The following is a 21,953-nucleotide window of genomic DNA, read 5'->3' as shown; positions in this document are numbered from 1 at the left end:
GATGATGTTGGAATAAAAAAACCCAACACTTTTAAAAATGTTTAGCAAAAACCACTTTGAGTTATGAGTGTATGACCACAAAATAAAGACACCGGCTGACAGATAAACTGCACACCTGCAACTTCAGCAATATAGCTTGAGACCTTTCAGATCAGAAATGAAGTCTCATCACAGAAAGGAAAGAATACCTTTTAGCTATAGCAGGGTGTATATATGGAACTCTGATTTGCAGGGTGATAAGTGTGTGTAACAAGGTGCAAGAGCCTTTATGGTGAAAAGACAACTACGAGTCTGTCTCGTCAAAGAGAATTTAGTTTCTCCTGACAGATTTCCTATAGAAAGAATGGAATTGGGGTAAAAATCAAAATTCAGCAAACAATGAATCCTTATTAATCTCTGTCTCATTTAAGACAAGCTACTTTTGAGTGCAGAGACTGGAAGAGCTTCTAAACCCCCTCAGAAGATGCCTGTTCTTGAGTCTCCTTGTGCTTGTGTCCCTCCAGCAAAGGCCCCCTTTGTTGCATCTTTTTTTTTGAAAGGTCACTACCACCTTCTTATGTTTTACCCATTTTTATGAAAAGTTAAGGAAAAGGAAAATATGCTCTGAGACAACCAGAAAAAAAAGGAACAGTTTAAGGCACTGTAGATCCCAGGGACACTCATCTTGGTCTTACTAGATACATACACTACATATCACAATGGATTGTAAGAAATGTTTCAGAATCACACTGGTTTTGCAAATGGGTCTCCATCCAGTTGCCTGACTTTTACTTAAGTCAATTAAATCTTTTCTAAAGCCAAGGAAAGAATGTTCTAGGCGAAGAAATCAAATTTCTTACCTCTTGGATGCCTTGCTGACTCTAAGCTGGAGTGTCTGTGAATAATGCTCTCTGTCAACTTTTTTGCTTGGAGACTCCATTCCATCCTGGCCAATATTATTCACACTTTCATCACCTCTTGGCTGGAATTTAGTAATGCAGAACAATTTGGGCACAGAGTCTTTGGCCTTAAGGGAACTCCAGGTAATACAGAACACTGCAGTGCATCTCAGCCACACGGGCATGTGCACATCAAATCATCCTGCTGTTCTCCACAATGGCTCTCTTCAGAGTATCAAAGGAAATTTGCTGTTTCAATCCTTGCCTTGTTATGCAACCTGAATCTGGGATAGCATGGACTTAGCTTTCCACAGCCCTGGGGTAGAGACAACTAATGACAACTGTTCCTTTGATGCAGTGCAACCCTCCACAAAATCTGATGTGGGTGGTAGGTAAACCTGTGAAATGAAGCTCCCTAGAAACAACAAACATCACAAATCTCACTACCTTTTAGTCTATATGCAAGAGACATTTCTCTGATATTGCCTTGTTTAACATGACTGCATGTTTTAAATTGCAAACTCTACAGCAACAAACATGGAACAGTTTATACACTCAAACAGGTTGATGCAGAGCTGGCAGGCACTGAGTTCCTACTACTCACACCATATAAGAGTTTGTGTCAGACATGGGAAGTGTGAGGTTGCACAGCCAGAAGAATATGTTCTCAACCTAGTAGAGCCTTAAATATTTGCTGAAGGAAATAGTATTACAGGGGGTAGAAGTCAGTTATATTCATTTATGGTCTGACTCTAATCAAAGGAACAAAAATTAATCTGCCTTTCTTACTAGAAGATTTGCAATATAACCAGAATTTGATTCTATCAATTCAAAGAATAAAAACAAATTCTTCACTGTCTATTTTATCTATTTACCATTATTAAATTGCCAGCATAAGCAGATGTGGATAACTTTGCACTTAACTTGGACTTGCCACACAGTTCAAGTAGTTAGAAATGCATCACTGAAGAGTAGACTCAGAGCATCTTCGAGTTTGCTGCTTTGAAGAAGCTTCTCTCTCACTATTTGGCATATAGGAAGCTTAGAGAAAACAATTTTCTCACATATGTACCTGAAGTTAGATGGTGGGAAAAATATACTTTTCTTCCACGCACTGCAACAATGAGGGATTGAAGACAAGACCTAACACACTCTATAGGGCAAATGATAGACACAGATTATTTAACTGGTTTATTTGATAAATGTCAGTAAATCAGCAAATACATAACACAAACTTATAGTCTCACTATATATCTTGCATAGTTATATAAACAGTCCTTAATAAAAATTACATGTGGAAGTACTAAACAAAAAAGGAGCAAAATAAAATCCTAATAAATTGGTTTGAAAATAAATGTACTTCAGAGATTGCTATCTGATATATAATTCTAAAGTTTTCTCACTTTAAAGTCATGTCAGCCTAACAAAGAACAAAACTTGTTAATAACATTACTGTTAATACTGAGACAAAAGGGAAAGGAGGGCCATTAGTTGACAGAAGAGAAAGAACAGCAATGAAAGAAATGTGGAATGCTTTGATAATGTTTGGGTAACACACTACTAGGATGTTCATCAAAATAACTAGTAAAGTAGTGCTCTCAGTAAAGTACTACCAGACTACCAAATAGGTACCAGACTAAAGTGCTAATAGGTGCATAACCAACATTCCAGTTTGTTCCAGCAACTCATCTTCACCTTGGTAAATAGCACAAACACCCACAGGGTATTTTCTTAAGAGTTTCCTAGTACAGCAGTTATACCCCCTTGAGGGCATGCAGTGGCCATACTTTAAACAGAGGTAGAAGAGTGTGGACTGTATTATATTGTATTATATACTGCATAGTCTCCATGGAATAATTTAATAGTTCCAATAAAATTTATCTTTTCCACTGAGAGCTCAGAGATCTGGAACGTAACTAAAAGACTCACTGGAGAGTTTAATCAAACCTTAGGAGGCACAAAAGATCTCTATTACATGAGATGTATTATCGTATGTTATGCAAATAAATATTGTGCTAAATATGACATGAGTAGGTCAGATTACAGCTTCACCTACAGATATAACTTTGGAGGACAACAAGTTCTATGAGAGCATCTTTAATCTGTAAACTGAGCTGGTTAACTGGAAGTGATGGGGATATACCACTGATGGAGGGTTACACAACCCCCGGTTCCAGCGCTAGCAGTCAGATCCCTGCTGCACTTTTGACCTCTGCCTCAGTTTCTCTGTGTAAAGAATCCTGAGATCTTAAGATACAGAGTCACTTCTAAAATATTACTATAATGACATGTCAAAATTTTTCAGTGAAGATTTTAAGCAAAGGGCCTTGGAAAATTTCTTCCCACTCCACATATGTTATACCGTGAGGGTTACAATGAACTAGGAAAAATGAAAGGCTTGTGAGAACATACAGGTGATTTCACTGCATTTGTTTTTCCTTTTTTTATGTAGACATTCCTCTTCCACAAGAAACAAAGCTTCTCAGGACATGCCAGATAGCCAAATGCCCTAGTCATACATGTTTAGTTTCAAAGTTACATTTCTACTCAGACAGAGAAATCAATGTATACTATATTAAAAACAATCATCATAGCCCTTCAAATGATTGGATAGCTTAACTTTGAATGCAATTCAACCTAATAAAGGCTTTAATGGCCTTTGACAGATTGTTCCACTGATCAAGAGACATGTATGAAAATAACTGCCTACCAAGCCCTGATTTGATTTTAAGAAAAGAAAACTGAAGGTTAATGGTAAACAGAAGTTGATTGTTCACATTTTCACTGAAATAACTCTATCTGACCTGTTCTTAGAAGCAGCGAAATAAAGGATAATGGGAATCCTATACACCTGACTTTTTACTTTAGCCTGTAATCAAGGGGACTAATCAGATCAAGATGTGTTGGCATGAAAGCAAATATTCGATGATAGAGAGGGGGAGGAGAACAACTTTTGTGACCAAATTCTTAGTCATCATGGGCAAGCCCTCTAAAACCAGTGGAGATTTAGAGGATGTAAACCACAGCATAATACATCCTTTTGGATTATGAATATCTCCAAAGCAATAAGGAGATAAACCATAGTTTTCATGACATATGTGAAGTGCTCATGCCCAAATATCAGCATTTTAATGTGATAATTTTATCAGTTATTTCTTGGCTTTTACATGTTATTCAGCCAGTTCTGCAGCCTTTCTACGTACAGTCACTTTGCAACTGTATAAATTATCTTCTCCTGTTCAATGAATGCCCTTAGGCTAAGATGAAGAGGATAGATGAATGTAAATGAAGATGCAAGCCCAGCCACATTGAAGGGGAAGAGTCAGTTTGGACAGGAAAGAGAACAGTGGTCCTATTCAGGATTGCCTCTGCCTCTACAGGTGGGGTGAGGTGACAGCCAGAATCAGACAGATTGGGAGTCCTCCAAAACACCAATGTTGGTGGTTTAGCCAGAGTCCTTCATTACTCCCCAGCAGCTCCCCTCCTCTAATACCAGGTTAGTGTAGTGCTGAGATTTTCATTCTCTTGTGGGGAGTGCAGTGGGTGTCTTTTTTGGGATGAGGAACCTCACTGCAAACAGTATCCTCCTTGTCTGACTCCTCCCCATGGCAGCTCACCATCCTGGTGGGATAGGTACAAGATGAGCTGCAGCAACCTGAATCTCAAAAGGGAAACAGATGTTGAGTGGAGTCCATGGAGGGGCAGTAGGACAGAGGTGGAGGACAAAGCTGGGGATGAGAGTTTCTCACACCTGTTGCTACAGTGGAACAACCACTCTTACCAACTCTGTAACCTTGGTGTGAGCAGAGAGTGGTCAGCTCCTAGCAAAAAGCTGAGGACCAGCTGTCAGGGGCAGGAAGGGGTTTAAGGAGCCAACATTAACTTTGCACCAGGTGGTAACAATTAAGGGAGAGATCCTGACCTGCACTGTACAAGTTACAGCTCAATGACTCCCATATGAGTTCAGTTAATAAAGTTGTGGCCTTGAGAAAGCACATCCCTTGGGTCTTCATGTGCATCTCATCTCTCTTCCCCTCCTCTCACCCCCGCTTAGACATCAGCTCCTGGCCTAGTTTAATATCTATTACAATAGCCCAAACTTTACTGCATGGCAGAGGATTAATGGAACAGCACTGCAACAACTGAGAAAGGAGCAATGTCCATTCCTAAACTCTACAATATTTTAGTCACCTTTCATGATGGATTTTAGTAATCTTTTAATTTCTTTATTTCCTATAATTATGTCAAAGGAATCCCTGAATCTGCCCCCCAGCATTATGTAGTCCAGCATGAATTTGTAGTGCATTTTGTACCATTACCAGTGAACCTAAACCATATTTGGATGGAGATCCAGAGTCACAGAATATTGAGTTGGAAGGGACCCACAAGGATCACTGAGTCCAACACTTAAGCAAATGAATGACCTTGGCATTATTAAGAGAATGCTTCACCCAACTGAGGAACTGATTTGGATATTTATTGTGGTGCATGTTACTCATCCTGCACAGTGTGCAGTTGGTGATTATTCATGGAATTCTTTAATTTATACTTTGTGTAATCAGAACCTGCTGTAAAGCTTAGAACCTAAGTATGATGCCTTTAAAATCTACTGTATTGAGATTATTATTTATTTACATAACCTTTTTAAGAGAAGAAAGGACCTATGGGATAAAGTATTTTCATACACAGGATATGAACAAAGCATTATAAAAATATTTCTAATTACATTGCATAACACAGCAGTTTTCTATCAAATACTTAGAAACAGTCTGTATCTTTCATCCCCCAAATTACAGAAATAATAAAAGTTTTTCATTTTCTGCCAACATTTTCTTTCTATCAGTGTAAAACCAGCTCTGTAAAAGATTTTTAAAAGAAAGCCCTTGCCTCGAGCATTTCATTTGTATTGGTTCCATGTTTAGTCAGTAGCTTTTGTAAAATTGATGAATATTGTCTAAAGGCAAGTGCAGACAGGCAAACAGATCTGTATCTTCTGCAATCCATTTAGCCTGGTGCACACGTGCAAGTGAACTATTTTACCTTAATTCAGTCATGGCTGGTGAAAAGTAAATGTAAGCAAAGTCGTGAACTTCACCATTTAAAAAGAATCACTGAATTTAATGTCAGAAGTTAATTTATGCTCTCACCTCTTCCTTGAAAAAACTTGACCTTGGTCCTCATGCTTCTGGAGCAGCCAGGCTTGGCAAACAGTTGCTATACACTGAATATCCATTAGAGTCTGTGTCTTCCAGCTCATCTAAAATGGAAACGTGTCATCTAAAGCTAGAATATAAATGTATTGCTAAACTATCATTAGTAGATTATAACTATTTTAATAAAGCTAGATTATAACTATTTGAATAAAAAGAAAACCTCAAAGTATTTGTCACCTTCTAGTACATAATCCCAACACAGAGATATTTTACACTTGATCTCCCAGGTTTTTTACATAATCTTTTACCTTTAACTGTGTTCTTCTTTTGGGGTACCCTTTGGCATTAGTATTACTATAGTTCCATCAACCTTATTCATGTCTTTGCTACCAACTCCTGTGAGCTTTGGAGATATGAAATCTCATACTTCTGCATTTCAACTGAACTCAATCAAGTTATACTGATTTAGATGATGTGAGACTGGAATGCAATACAGAGCATTAATCTTGTTTAATCACTTGATTATTGGTATTTTGGCAGTGAATCTTAGGTTTTATTCATTACAAAGGTGTTCATTTTTCTATGTCATTGCCATCCATGGCTTAAATGAGTGCCATGTGACTGCACTGAGACTAGTACTAGTTCAGCTAATTCACTACCTTAAATCTTCAAGCATAGGCAAGACCTGTGAACACGTATTTTTAAAAATTCTATTATTACTGCCAGCAGTCTCCTATTAGTGGTTTGGTTTTTTTCTACTGCTGCTGGAAATAATTATTTGCTGATCATTTTTAATAGCTATGCCTCCACTTCAGCTAAAAACTACAACATTAATGTGCCTTGTCCACCCTTTGTGGCGGTCAGATTCCTTTCAATACTGTGATGCCCACAGTTGTTAGCAGTGCTTAATTAAACACAAAGTAATCATAAAGTAACAGCATAAACAGTCCTCTCAAACACTGTGTTAACGGTGTTACATCATTAACTTGTTTGAATTCATATTGCTTATTTCCAAAGCAATATCTGTTTCTAAGAACTGCCTTTTGAAAAGCAGAATTCCCACATCTTCAGCTAGCTTTTCCCTAAGTGATCTCCAAAGTAAACAGTGTTTAGTGTGGCACTAATCCAAATACGTGCTATTTGCCCACTAGTAAAGCCAGCTTTAGCTAGTGCAGGAAAGAAAAAGCTATGCCCATAACAGTATTTCAGAATTATATGAAATCTGTGGCACAAGAGACAATAGATAAATGTGTGGATCAAGGTAATAATATAATTAAATCTACTTTAAATAATAATATATTCTTCAGAGAGTCTTTACATTCTAAAGAGTGGCTAACAGTTTTTGCAGAAGCCCAGGACTACAATGAAAACACTTGATTCAGGTCTTTACAGTTTTGCTGGCACAACTATGCCAAAAGTGTTATGAGGTACAATCTCTACTTGATATAATTGTTCTGGCAAAAGTTTGTAGGTGTGGACACAGTTTCATACCACTAAAACTGAATTTTTACTGGCACAGCTTCTTTAGCTCCAGGGAGGTCTGGCACACGTTAGACTGTCAAAAGTACAGTTTTCAGCAGGACAAGCCTCATCTGCACACAGAGCTCTTTGCCAGTACAGAATGCTGGTATGCTCTGGGTGAGCCTGGCCTCAGCAGTGACTTTAAACAGAAGATTAACACGGGAGGCATATTCATTTCTTGGTGGCAACGTCAAGCTCTGAGTCTTACTGGCTTCTTTTGTAGTGGTAATAGAGCCTGAGTGCTTTTTCACTGTAATGATTTTATTCTGCTTTTTGTGGCAAAGTTGTACACCAGTTCAAGTTAAAATAGCAATTTAACCAAATCAAAATTCTCTATCTCATTCAGCAGTGCTATATATCATCCAACCTAGAATTGTTCTTTTTATAGCACATTACTACAAAACAGTTCACAAACAGCTTCATTTCTCATAGTCTTCTGGTTTTGTTCTCATAGATCTCACTAGATGCTGTAATGCCCAATATCAACCCAACAACCCAAATGGAAAGCCTTATTTAGGTCCATCAGCTCTTCAGGCAGTGCACTGGGAAACCTGGCCTCAGAACAGAATTCACAACACGTAAAAAACAAAATAATGGTTAGGAACTGAATTCTGAGCTCCAGGGAGCCCAGGAGGTGTAGATTCACACTGGAAATCTCTCCCAGGAGTACTCAACTGCTACAATGCAAAGCAGCAAGAAAGTCTTGGGATCTATGTTAGGATGCTCCTCCAGAGTTCCTCATCTGAAAAAATGATCTAACAAGGAGCCACTGCATAAAGGATTTTCTCCACCATCTCCTGCCCCTCCGTGTTAGTGAATGAAGAATTCATAGCTCTGTTTTGAAGATCTCCAGCAGGCTCAGCCCAACCTCACGTCTCATTAGGATGCCCAAATCATTAAGTCTGCTTTGCCACAGGTATGAGATACACCTTGTGTTGCTCAAACCTGTCAAACCAGAGGCAGTTGTAGGCTCTCATGGAAGCTGAAATACAGATACCAAAGGAACCTGTGAAAACACACTGTCTGAGGGAGTTGGGCCTGTTCAGCCTCAAGAAGAGATGACTGAGAAGGAACATTATCAGTATCTACCAGTATCTGGAGGAGGGTGTCAGAGGATGGACCAGGCTCTGCTTCGTGGTGCTGAGATACAGGACAAGAGACAATGGGCAGAAACTGATGCTCAGGAAGTCCCACCTCAATATGAGGAAGAACAGATTGCCCAGAGAGGGTAATATCTCCCTCACTGGAGATAATCAAGAACTGTCTGGATGCAATCCTGTGTCTTGTGCTCTAGAACAACCCAGCTTGAGCGGGGAGGTTGGATCATATGATCCCACTGTGGTCCCTTCCAACCTGATCCATTCTGTGCTTCTGTGAAACATGGATATCCCTGGGCTGTAGGGTCAATGGGAATCAGAGCAGAGGAGGACAGAACTAAGGCTGGTGTTCTGGACTTCAGGTCTTAAAAAACACATGCTTCTGTAAATTTGGGGGCTGGTCTTTTTTTATTATGAGACAGTAACTAAGGTACTGTGTGATGACTGGTAAAATCTGCATTGACATATAAAACAACACATAATGAAGGAATCATAAAGCTGAAAAGGATTTATGTTAAACTACAAAGCTTCTCCCCAGATGATGAGCATCAATAATTCTAGGCTGGAAGGTCACTTGTTATCCATTGAGTAAGATTTTGTAGATAAGCAATTACTTCTTCAAGATCATATGGCAGAGGCATATTACATTCATCATCATCTGTCCAGAAGGGATGACATTCTGGTTTCTGGTCTTCTGGCAAGCTCTCTGCTGCATCTGACTGGCATCTGAAAAGAAAGGTAAGCAGATGAACTACGTAAGTAAAACTGTATCCAGAAACTGAATACTCAGCGAGGATACATTTCTGCATTAATTTAAAGAGAAAGATGATAATAAAAAAGAAATACGACATCTTCTGACCAAATGGATTGCTCATTTCCAGTGAAGTTGATTTCTGTTGTAGGCTTTGTATTTTCTACAGGGATTTCTCAAAAAGCCAATCACAGAGAAAACTCAGTTAGTGTTCCTTTATATGGTGAATTATTTTTTCATTATCTCAGCTGTTATTTAAAGTATGTGATTAAACCATTATCAGATTTAAATGTTTGGCGGTTTCCAATGTATTACTAGATTATTGAGAAAGATTAAACTGAATTTACTGCATTAAGGTCAGGGGGGATAGATTAAACAATATTAAAGAAGCCGGACTAGCTTTGTAGATTCTGGAGATTTACAAGTGTATCAACCTGCTTAGGTCTGAAAAAGGCAATATAAAAAGTGAAAATTCTATAAAGATAAATGGAAATGGAGGTTAATAACAACTTCCAATGATGAATAGGTGGGCAAAACTTCAATAAAATTAAATTAAGAGGTTAGTGTATGTTAGTCCCCAGAGAAAATGTTTAAATTACAATGTTTTTTATTAAATGGATTATTCATCAATACTAGTGAAGTCTAATTATAATATTCAACTGAACTGCAGCCTGCAGAAGAAAGTTTTATAAGTGTTAACCATCACATCTGTAAAGATTGGACTGTAATGCAACGTGCTGCATCAAGAAAATTGTCACACTTCAAGGTGCATTTCTCTCCCTCTTTTCCCTTCCCCTCAAACAATTTGCATGTTGCTTATTAATCACAATGTTCGCAATGGGGCAAGGCAAACAAAAATGCTGAACATTACCAAAATTTTGGTATATACTGCAGGCCTATATAGCTTTTTAAAGAGATAACAAGCAAAATGTAGAAATGCACTTTTATAAGACATTTTTTAAAGTTCATGTTCCGTAAAGCACATAATTGCAAGAACTTAAAAGTTGTTTTAAACATATGTGTGTCTTTCATCTCTGTAGAATGAACTTGAAAAATACTGACACATGCAACTTCCTTGTCCACACTGTCAACCTTCTGGAAGAGACTGCTGCCAAATGAAAGATGTCTTCTTCTCTTGGGAATTATTAATAGCAGTGTAATCCCCATGAGAAAACATACTTCAGCTTTACACCCATGTTGGTGGGTGGTTAATTGCCACACCAGCATCCTGGGCACTCAATCCATCGTACATTACACTACAAGGACAGTATTAACACATAACATTCCAATATATCTTCAGCTCTCCACATCAGCCCCTGATAATAGCATCTGTTAACATGCACTAAGTACTATTATGTAGCACATCACTTCATAAATAATAAGATTAGCCGACCTCAGGGCCCTGGGAAGCGTAATGTGTTTAAATGTTCTCATTATTTATTTAAAACAAGAATTAAAGGAACAGAAGCTACTTGTGACAATCCTCTTAGCATAAATATTAAACTGTTTGCATTGATAAGCTGCACTGTACAGAATAACAGAGGATTTGTTTTGCTGGCTGCTTTATAATAGTTGTTAGAGCAAATGCAGTTTAGTGTATGAGTTCTGAGAGGTACTTAACTGATCGTGCCATCATGTTTGGAAGACATTTTCCAAATTATATAAAGGAACAGGAGAAAATTAATATGCAGGGGAAGCTGAAACTAATTACAGCATAACTCTATAAGACTTTTAAAATCTTGCTTTATTTTCTGCCTTGACACAAAATAATATGATCTATTTGGTGGTAGTATAAGATATTCCAGTTTAAGCATTTCAATCTAAAAGGGGATAAATTAACAATCTAGAGATTATTACAGATGACAAAGCAGGAAGCTCAGTCAGTAAGTACTGCAGGCATGTTATGTGGTCTGCAAAACTCAGCTTATGATAATAATAAACATTCTCTCACACGCACATCTGGTATTAACAACACAGTTTTCACTGAGAGAAAAGACATATCAGCTTTTAGCTTCTTCACCATTTCACAGCCCTTTTTTTAACCTTTCATGTCTTTTTTTACCATTGCTCTCTCACACAAATGGATTGACCAGCTTTCCCCTCACATATGGGCATTTGTGTTGCTGTACACATGGCAGCAGTCAGGGTGATGCTGTGCCTGGACAGCCCATGAGCCTCTACTCACTACTTTCCCTTCTCTACTTTTGTTACCCACAGAGCCATTGCTGAAAGGTCTCCCCACAACTGAGCATGTGCCTGAACTTCCAGGCAATCATGCACTTGGGAAGTTTTAGCCAGAGCATAGTCCACGTGAGAAATTAGAGGAGTGGAAGTGTTGTTGTGCAAGTCTGACGACAGAAATGCATCACTGTAAAAGCACAAAAAAGGGAAAGCAGTGCCATAATACTCCAAGTTCAGCAATCCCACAGCTCCTTTGTCTTTCTGTTGGATTGCTACTGCTTGGCTTTATATAGTGAGAACAGCAGAACACTTTTACATTTTGTGAATCATGTATTTTAAACAGAATTACAGTCCTTATGCTGGATCTGCTGACATCAAAGCCAACTCAAGCTGCTCCTATTTGAAGGTATGGGGCTGGGTTCTAAGCAGTCACCACTGCACCTGGCAGTTCGTTAGGCAATTCACCTGAATAGCAACCACAAGCTCAAACACAATCATACAAAGATGTGCTCTGACTCAGAATTAGGGTGCAAGAACAGGTCTTCCAGATGAATACATTACTACTGATTTTAAAAAATTTCTGTAGGAGAAACTGTTCCTACAATGGTCTTTAATTTGTAGCAGTGGAACAGAGCCGAATATCTTGCGAAAGGATAGCAATATTTTAAACTGAAGCAGAACAATCAAAGGCACAGATGATTGCACACAATTATTTCAAATTCTTTTGTATGTGATAGCTAACATAAGTTATCAACAACAACTCACAATAAACAGAAATTATTTTCCCAAATACAAAAGAAACTATGAGGTTCCATGTGGGAAAGACTGCAAACACAGAACTACAGTGGTAATGGGAAAGTACCAAGATTTATAATATTATAAGTTAATGAAGGTATTCCATATAAATTAAAAACTGTTATTTGAATTAATAGAGTCAAATGTCCAAAAGAGAGCAGAACTAATCTGCATATATCATACGTACAAAATGTGTAAAGAGTGGAAATCACACAAACTCTGAGATACAGAATAGATGCCAAATCAAGGGGCACCTTCAATATCTTATCTGCACAACACAAAAACTGCTATGATATATTTCAGAGCAATTTAGCTGCAACACCTCGACAATACATTTCACCGACATATTATAGAAAGGATTGTTTGTCTAAAGATGTGCAGAATGCACAAAACTCCATAGTCTCTGCTTTCTTACTAAAACAGTCTAGATTCGTGGCAGTTTCAATTAAAAAAGCCCATTTTTAAGGAACAATTAGTTACTGTTGCAGTGCACATTCTCGCTACCTCTACCCTGTAAAAAGTTCACAGATTTTTGATTCCCTTTTTGCCTGTTTTTTCCAAACGGACTTTGCTCATTAATATTGACCAAGAACTATTAATGTATGTTCAACTAAGTGATGACAAACATTTGTATGACTGTATGACCATTTGCATGGCAATACATGACACTTTCCCTGGAAGCTGGCTAACATCTCCATGGGCAGGTGTATCTGTTCAGTGAGACTGACACTTGCCTGGTTATGGTTCCCTGGGCTGCACTGACATTTTGATGATCAGGGTGTCAGCTACATCAGAGCATGCTGATCACAATGCTAGAATTAACCAAGCTAGCTAAAGTGTGTGTTAATTATGAGTATGCAAGCAGTCAATAAAAGGTTAATGCAAAAGTCAAAGGATAAATTTATTTCAGTATTGCATCACTCTGCTGGCTAAATGACTAACATTAAGCTTTGTTTTTAATCGATATATTTTACAGTAATGCGTGAGCCATTGATTTGAAAAACAGTTTTCTTTCTAATAGTTAAGTTTTGCAACTATCAAGTATCAATATTCTTAAAACAGTCCTTTTTCAATGCAGATACCTTTTTGTTCCCTTGTCAGGAACAGGAATGCATAAAAGCCAAGAGGCAGCCTCAGGTTCTGCTGATGAATGTGATTAATGCAAATAAGAATTACCCAGGAACCTAAATAAGGTACTGTGAATTAGGGTCCCTGAATTCTACTGCACTGTTTGTCTACTCCAGAGAAGTGTAGTCAAATCAGATCAATAGGGGTCAATCTGCAGCTCAGACTGCACAGGAGTGTTAAGAGTGAGGAGGATATAAACAGTCCTGTTTCCTAGATGGTACTAATTTAGCTGTCTACGCCTGGCAGTTCAAAGACCAAGGGAGATCACGTGGAAATCCATAAGGTAAGACAAGGAAAATGGGTCTGGCCATCTCCCCCTTGTACTGATATGGTCAGAAAGGGAGGATGGGATATTTGCTCTGCAGGTACAAAAGCACACACTCACCCATACATTCTTACTTTAGCATTCCTGAAATTGTTATGTTTTATATGAGAGCTATTTTCTCTCTTTATTCATGCTAGAATAAAGGTGTTACTGAGCTCTTATTCAGAACTTCAAAGTAACTTTTAAAACAACAGCATTTAAAACAACTTTTAAAAACAGCATTTGGATCACCTTGCTGAGACAAATGCATTCACTACACCCATACTGACATCAGTTAAAATGACTCAACTCTGCTAACATAAGTGCTGTTCTGACTAAGAGCAACAGCAGTAACTTCTTTAGACACCATCTTCTATTCTTAAAACTCACAATGACATTGCCCATATGGGTCTGGTCAAATATGGGTTATTAATGTTCCAACAGAGACCTCTGCTGTGTGAACACAAATCCTAATAGTGTAGGTACCTGAGACACAGAGATTTGCTTGCAGGTTTGGATTTTTTCATCCTTGTCCTTCAAATCTTTCCTTTGCATGGAAATTATTATTCAAACTATGTGTAGTTAGTCTAATCTCGGTGTTAGGATTATCCCATGTCATTTCAAGCTAACACTCTTAGTTGCCAGAGCATATACAAGAGGATACAGTGCGTTCTCAGCTACTTGAATTGTCATGCAAAGCACAGAGAAAAGATGAGACTACATACACAAGGAGAAATACTCAAATAAATTAACCTTGGTTTTTGTTTTTTTCTAAATAGTGTATGTCATATGTCATTGACAGGTATGACAAATTTACTTCTGCTGCTGAAAACATCACAATTAAAACCTGATGCCATTTAAGTCAATGTTGAAACTTCCAGTGATTTCAACAAGGCCAAGATTTCAAACCAAATGCTTCTCCAGAAACTATTCATGATACACATGAACTAGTAAGCATAATAATAAACACCATGCAAAATAAACTACGGAAGAAATGCAAGAGGCTGGATATAGTTTCTCAGAGTGAAATTTCACAACTCTTTTAGCCACTTACAATTGTGGCATGGTATATTATTGGCATTGTAAGTCAGCTAATACAACATGGAGTAACAAGATGTGATGTTCTGTAACTTCAAAGTTTCCACAGAAAGAAAAAAAAAAATCTGTTTGATCAAACTGACTTGCTCAGTAAAGAACAGAAAAACTCTAAAGTGAAAATTGAAGTTGATGCCATAAATACAAATTCTCCTTCACCTTTGGACATGGACAGGATATTGCGATAAAGTCCCTAAAAAGGATTGAAAAAGTTACTTCTGCTATTTGATGAACTGAACTTTCATTTACCTACAAGAAAAATTAACGAGTGGAAGGGATAAATGCAATTAATGAAGAAACGGAATAGGAGTGAGAAATTTGAAAAGCAGCTGCTTTCCAGTTGCGTGCCCATTCCAGTATTAGCAATTTCAGAAGTTACAATATGCCTAATTTTTACTTTTCTTCTACTCCAGGCACCTGTTTGGTCACAGTAGCCTATAACAAGTGAAAGTTTACAACCACAGATTAAGGTTCCCAAAGAACAATGAAACCAAACAGTTGAAGAAATGGCAATGCTTCTACTGGGAACAAAACCTGCAAAAGCCATTGTGTTACTGGTACTTCCATTCTTCACGGACAGAGCTCCACCCTGGATCACCTATATCAGAGGGAAACCACTCCTATGCTCTCAGAAGTACTCTTGCTGGAGAACTAAACCAAGACATGAGATCTACATATGGAACTGGAGCTTAACTTGTTTATAGTTGAAAAATGTTGACGTCTTGACTTCTGATTTGACTTATCTTGGAAGAAATAACATATACAGAATCAGTATTTCAGCAGGAACTTCACCAAAGGTGTTTTGAAGGGTGCTTGGAAAATAGAGTTTTGGAAAATGGGGGTTGACTAATCCCCAGAGTTAGGGTGGAATGCTTTCTGAGCTCTTTGTTTCGACTCTGTAAAATATAATCAAGCTAATAATTTAAAAATCTTTCACTTGCTATTAACTTTCATGATTTGTATCCTAAAAACTGCTTACTGAAATAACAAAGGATGGAGAAAATATAAATATTGAAATATGGGGGGGGTTTAATATGGTTATAAATGTTTTGTCTTTATCACCAACAAAATTCTAATTTTTCATACCAAAAGGGACATTTTGAAAGTTATTGAGTCCAATCTAAACCTTAAACCAAAGATTTCCTTAGCTTTTTTAATTAACCAATCAGAAAGTTGTCAACCTTGGCAGAGAGGATTTCTTTCAGTTGTTCCATGCTTGTCCCTCCTGTGACTCTGCACAACTAAAACCTTCAGAGGACAAAACAAATTACATTAATATTTGACTTTGCAAACCAGATTTCAGAAGTACTGATCCCAAAAAGGCAGCAAAACGAAATGGCCAGATGGAAAGAGAGCAGTGCCTCATTCTTTTGGACATTTAATCCCCAGTGTATTCCCAAGAAGTCTGTCCCATTTACAGTAAGTCACTGCTGATGTTCTTTCATGTGCTGTAACTACAGTCTGCCCAGTCATAAGTAATGGCTGAAACTGGGATTGCATTTATTGAAGGGACAAAATGAGTTTCTTTCCAGATAAGAGACTTGGAAAGAGAATGCCAGGTTTAGGAAGGGATGGAGGCAATATCAGTTAAATATTAATGTAAGAAAAAAAGTATCAGCTGCACAAATACATGAGTACAAATATAGTTGCTGGCATGTCAGATGATCTTTCCTGTCTGCTTCTTTCCAAAGTTGATAATGACTCAAGTCACTGGTGCATTTGGCCCCTACCACAGAACCAAAGTTTACAATCACTGGCTCCCGAGCTTTATGCTTCCAAAATAAACCATTCCATTGGAAATGAGGACACTGGCTAAAATATCCTGAGGCATCACTGGTGACACTATAGGATAGGCTGAAAACAACCAGTGTTATCCTTGTGTGTTCTTCTACAAAGTGAATCTACAGCAGGGTCCACCTTTAACACTGCCCTGCAGAGTGTGTTTTGCTGTTCCACAGACAGGCAGAAGAGATCAATGAACCTGACACCGAAGAGGTTTAAGTGACAGTTGCATGAGCCTGAAAATGTCAGTTTCTGTTATTACTCAAATAGTATATCAGGTAAATATGAAAAAATCTTAAATTAATAACCTCCAAATGTTGAAATAATTGCAACCAAAGCATTGGTGGAGTCCAGATGAAAGTTTTCAAACCCACCAATGTGTTTCACATGTATTTGTATAAATACATGAAAAACCTCATAAAACTATTTTTAAAGGACATTTTGCTTTGCCTTAACTGTAAATAAAATAAAATATTTCCCCCCTACAATATTAATTAAAATCTTTTAAAATATACTTCAGTCTTTCTAAACTATTTAGCTCACAAACTATGGGAAAGGATAAAGGTTTGCTGCATGGTATCTTCCACTACAGAGTGGGGATTGTAAAACAAAGCCCCAAAACCTTAGAAACATTTCAGCTCTGGGTGGAAAGAATGGAAGAAAAGAGGACACAAGAAGGTCCTTTCTCTGAGATAGTAATCTCTGCTGTGGGGTAATTAATAAACAGAAATCTACCCAACTTCTGATGAGTTTATCAGTGACCCTCCTTGCCATGGCCACCAACTCTCCCCTGCAAAGGGGAATATCTATTAGATGGCACTGCAGCACTGAGAATAATCTTGGCATCAGATGCATTGACTTCCCCAGACAGAGCTTTTCCTCTCCTTTGTGGCCTCTGTCCAACAGAGCCAGAAACTGTCCATGAGAAAATCAGTGCACCTCCTATTCCCACAAGGGAACATCTCTGTGGGGCAGCCTCCATTCCATGTTTGTTTGATTTTTTAATTAAGAAACATCACTATTCTCTATAAAGTGTAGGGGGTAGGGAAATCCCCCAGAGAAACCCTGAATAAATAACACAGCATTTGCTGAAAGATGAAGTTTAATTCAATTTAACTTACATGTCTAAAAATTTTTCCATCTTAGTCCTGTTTCTCAGATGCTTTTGTTTCCCGTTTTTAGAATAATATGTATACAAGCAATGTATCCTGACTGTATGAGAAGCACGCTTATACATATTTATATGCACACCTCTTCATTGCAGTACTTGCAAAAATTCCCATCAGTCCAAAAGAGACAGCATTTAGGAGGAAATTTTCAGCACCACAGACATGGATTTAGTTACATACTTTTCATGATCAGCAATGGGATGTGAGTTATTCCCACCGTGCTGAGAATATTTGGCTTTGACTTCAAAAAAACATACAAATATATCAACCTCAACATAATTTATATTCTCTCAAAAGGAACCTAAAATGCTCTAAGCCTTTGCTGAGACATCTGATGTTCCAGTCCCCTCTGTATGATCGGCTGTTTTATTTCACTTGCGATCTTTGCTTTTCTATGATTTTTTGCAGACAAAGAAACAAAATGTCTGCTATATGCTGAGTATAAACACAGCTGACTTGTTTTCCCCAAAGTATTGATTTTATGCACTTTTAAAATAACTATTTTCATTCTGTTTGCATAATCAGCTGGGGCATTGTTCCTCTACATTTGCAGAAACACAGATGGAATTGCTGATTTGGAGCCTTTGGAGAGATTTTATAGTATTCTCCAGAATCTAAGCTTCTATTAAAATAAGGTTTCAAGCACTTCTGGTTGTGAAGATAGCCTGGACAATGTAAATTGATGCATGGTTATCTTGTTGAGTCCATAACCAGACAGACAGACGCAATAGCACCAAGGGAGCTGTGAACTTCCCCCACTTATTTTATTGGGTGTTTACTTGGGGCCAGATGCTCCCCTCTGTTGTGCAGAATGGCATTAAATGACTGAGAAAAAGAGAGGAAAAGGAAATGGAAATAAAAACTAACAAAGAGGAGAAAAGGAAATCCCCACAGCCCACTTCCCAGGGGGCTACAGATGCCCTCCCTTGTCAGTATTAGACTGCTGGAAGATCTGGGGCTGAGCCATGCATATGGCACATTTTTTTGAAAGACACCATATTTTCCGAAAGAATGCCATCTGAAAAGTTAATGATGCTTCCAGCATCATTTACTCTTTCACTTCATCTTTTGTACTCCTTTTACGTGAAAGTCACACAGCCGAGGAAAAATGTAAAGACACGGCTGTTTTAGATGTCCCAGCAGGAGGATGGCCCTTCCATTTACTGCCACCTCGTTTAAAGTAAGCAATCCCATTTACCAAAGAACTTCTGGATTTAGAGGTTCTGCCCCTCTTCAAGAAAGGTAGAACATTTTCCTTGATGTGTGCCTATTTTTCCATAAGGCACCTTTTCTCATTAATAAAAATCAACTGCTCTATGACAAATCCCTGTTATATAAGGAAAGTAAAATCAAAAGAAACATGACTGAATGCAACTAACAGTAACTGTATTACTTGATCCTTAAATCAGACTGGACAGAAATGGGCTATATCTTTCAGCATCAAAGCTATGTAATCCTTCCTATGTCACTCCTGCAAGCTGCTAACACAATCCACCCCCAAAATCCACAATTTCCATCAGGACCAAAGTAAGGGTGACTCAGGGCAGCATTTGGGGGCAGAAAGGAATCAGAGACCACAGATATTTGTAGTAACTGCTGTGCAAGAAGGACTCCACATATGCTTTAACAGGGAACAGTCCTTTGTGGATGTATGCTTATTAGGGAGAGTGACACCAAATGGAGATCTTGCCCCAGAAACCACCTAGATCCTCTCAGGCTCTTAATAAAATGCACCTTTGCCTGCTTTGCTCCTTTTCAGTGAATTTGCATGTTTCAATAGCCAAAAGGAAACTATGACAGATGGCTAGCAAGCACCATATATGAAAGCCAAACAAACACAAGACTAACCCTCTATTTGTAGATTGAAATTAAGATCTTGTTTATCACTACAACTTGTGATATAAATACATACATACATAAATATATACTCATATATGTAAGAGAAGCTTATATCACATTTTCTATCAAGAGCTATGGCCTTGAACTCCTAAGTGGCTTAGGAAACAAACAAACAAACAAACAAAAATAAAGATTTATTTTGCTGCGGAGCTACATTGTCTTCCCTGTGTTGTGCACCTTGGCTGTAGCCTGCAACCAGAATGTTTATAACATATATTGGAACTAATACTATAAGAGCAATGCAATCCTGCGGGCTAAAACACAGTTTCCTTTAGGTCAACATGGGGTCAAGCAGACGCAGGAGGGAACAAATAATAGGGAAATGAGAAAACAGATACAAGAAAGGCAGAGAGGCTCAAGAAAAGGAAGAAGATGTTTAGGAATAAAAAAAGAAAGCCTCAACTAACTAATCACATTTCAAACACTGCAGAATTTCTCCATGGCTGCTGCTTTATTAGGTGACTTTTTATGGATAAATCAGTAAAAAATATACCACCAAAAAAAAAAATCCAGTGCTGGGAGAGACATAGAGTTGATATCCCAGGAAATGCTACAGTACATTCGGTTACAAATAAGAATCACATGACAACAATATACTCAAGAAGCTTCTTCTCTACAAGTGGAGTAAATCTTTCTGACTACCAAACGAGACCTCAGAATTTTTTCTATTACCCTTTGTGTTTCAAATAATTGAAAACATTACATAGAGATGTTAAATTTCCTATATTAATTTGTAAATAATTACCATTACCCAGATATAATGTGAACAAATGTATTTCTGTACTTTCAACTGCATTAAGGGAAGAAATGCTATGTGAAAGTTTGAGCATCACTATACCTCAAAACTTTGGAATTAATGTAATTCTACAATATTTTTTAATGCCATCTAAAACTCCAGTACAGACTGAATGATGATTTAAAGTTATTAGCCTGGAATACATTTCCTTTATGGAATATGATTGAATTCAATCCATTTAAACACATGATAAACTACACGCATCTGATCCTGGCTTACGTTCACAGGCATTATTTCCAGAAGTGCTTAAAGAAGTGCAAGACTGTGATCTATAACATCCTATCAGTGGATTTGAATTCTCCTTGCACCAGGAAGACTTATTAACCCAAGTGAGTACCAAAATGCTACTAGTAGGCAAAACCTAAAACATCTATTGCAACAAACGCATACAGCCCTTCATATTACTTTCTGTGGTTGAAAGATCCTTCTGACTGCAACATCAACGACTTTAAGCCACAGACTAAGACTTTAGACCTTTTGGTGGTGCCAACTCACTTGTTTCATATCCTATGATATATAGTCCTGGCTTTGAGCTATCTCTCACTACTGATGCTTTTGATGCTTTGTTCTCTTTTTACTTTAGGATGGAAAATAACAAATAATGCTGAATTCTCTTCTTACTCTTGAATTCTTCTGATGTCTATCTTCAGAACTCTTCTAACATCCAATTTATGTCATTCTTTTTCTTTCTTATGCTGTGAATTTGAAACGAAAGGAGGTAACATAATATCGTAAGATCTATGGACGATTGAAATGGCCTTCGGAGTAAACTTCAGAGTTATTCGTAAAACTATCTTGCCTCAACAGAAAGCAAAAAATTGCTTTTCAATAGATAATGAAACTACTCTTGAAATTCTTCTTGAAGTTATTGCCATAGGGAACACTCCAATGATAATAAGGCATATGGTGCCAATACCTTACGAGTAGTTCAGATGGGTTATTTTGTTAGTATTTGCAGGGTGCAATTCAAATTGATTCTCAAACATTTACGTGCTTTCTCTTGACTAAATCTTTATTGTAAAATGGCCAAGCCTGAAGTCTGCTAACGAGAGAGGCTGACATCTGCTGTACAGATTGACCTACAAGGCTACTCACGCTATTCTGTCATATAATTCCTCTTAAAACATCACATCAGAATTCTAAAGACCTCTTATATTAGTTAATTAAGGACCTGATCCAATCTTCTATCACAGTCACATATTTAAATCTCATTTAGCTCAGTGGAACTTTCATACACATTTCAGGTTCAGCACAGGCTGAAAAGCTCCACAGCACAGGGCCCAGGAGGTGATCTCTGCATCACTGCCCAACACACAGCACATGCACATGATTATCTGCAACTTCTCTCAAGAACCTGAGGCAGCCATCCCACCCCAGTCCCTCTCCCTGCACTTAGTCTCTAGT

General features: G+C 37.8%; 1 protein-coding gene across 4 annotated transcripts in view; it reads right to left on the bottom strand.

Annotated features, from left to right (window-relative positions):
- Nucleotides 1-2,090: 2,090 nt before the first annotated feature.
- FTO (fat mass and obesity associated) overlaps nt 2,091-21,953 on the bottom strand; it is a 237,463-nt gene continuing 217,600 nt past the window's right edge. For all 4 annotated transcript variants that reach the window (XM_017833584.1, XM_017833581.1, XM_017833580.1 and 1 more), the window contains one exon: nt 2,091-9,375. In XM_017833584.1, coding sequence (XP_017689073.1) covers nt 9,207-9,375 — 169 coding nt within the window. In that variant the 3' untranslated portion in view covers nt 2,091-9,206. The remainder of the gene's footprint in view (nt 9,376-21,953) is intronic.

The sequence above is a fragment of the Lepidothrix coronata genome, unplaced genomic scaffold, assembly GCF_001604755.1.
Source record: "Lepidothrix coronata isolate B3197 unplaced genomic scaffold, Lepidothrix_coronata-1.0 Scaffold217, whole genome shotgun sequence".
Lineage (NCBI taxonomy): Eukaryota > Metazoa > Chordata > Aves > Passeriformes > Pipridae > Lepidothrix > Lepidothrix coronata.
This window is presented reverse-complemented; position numbering and strand designations above follow the sequence as displayed.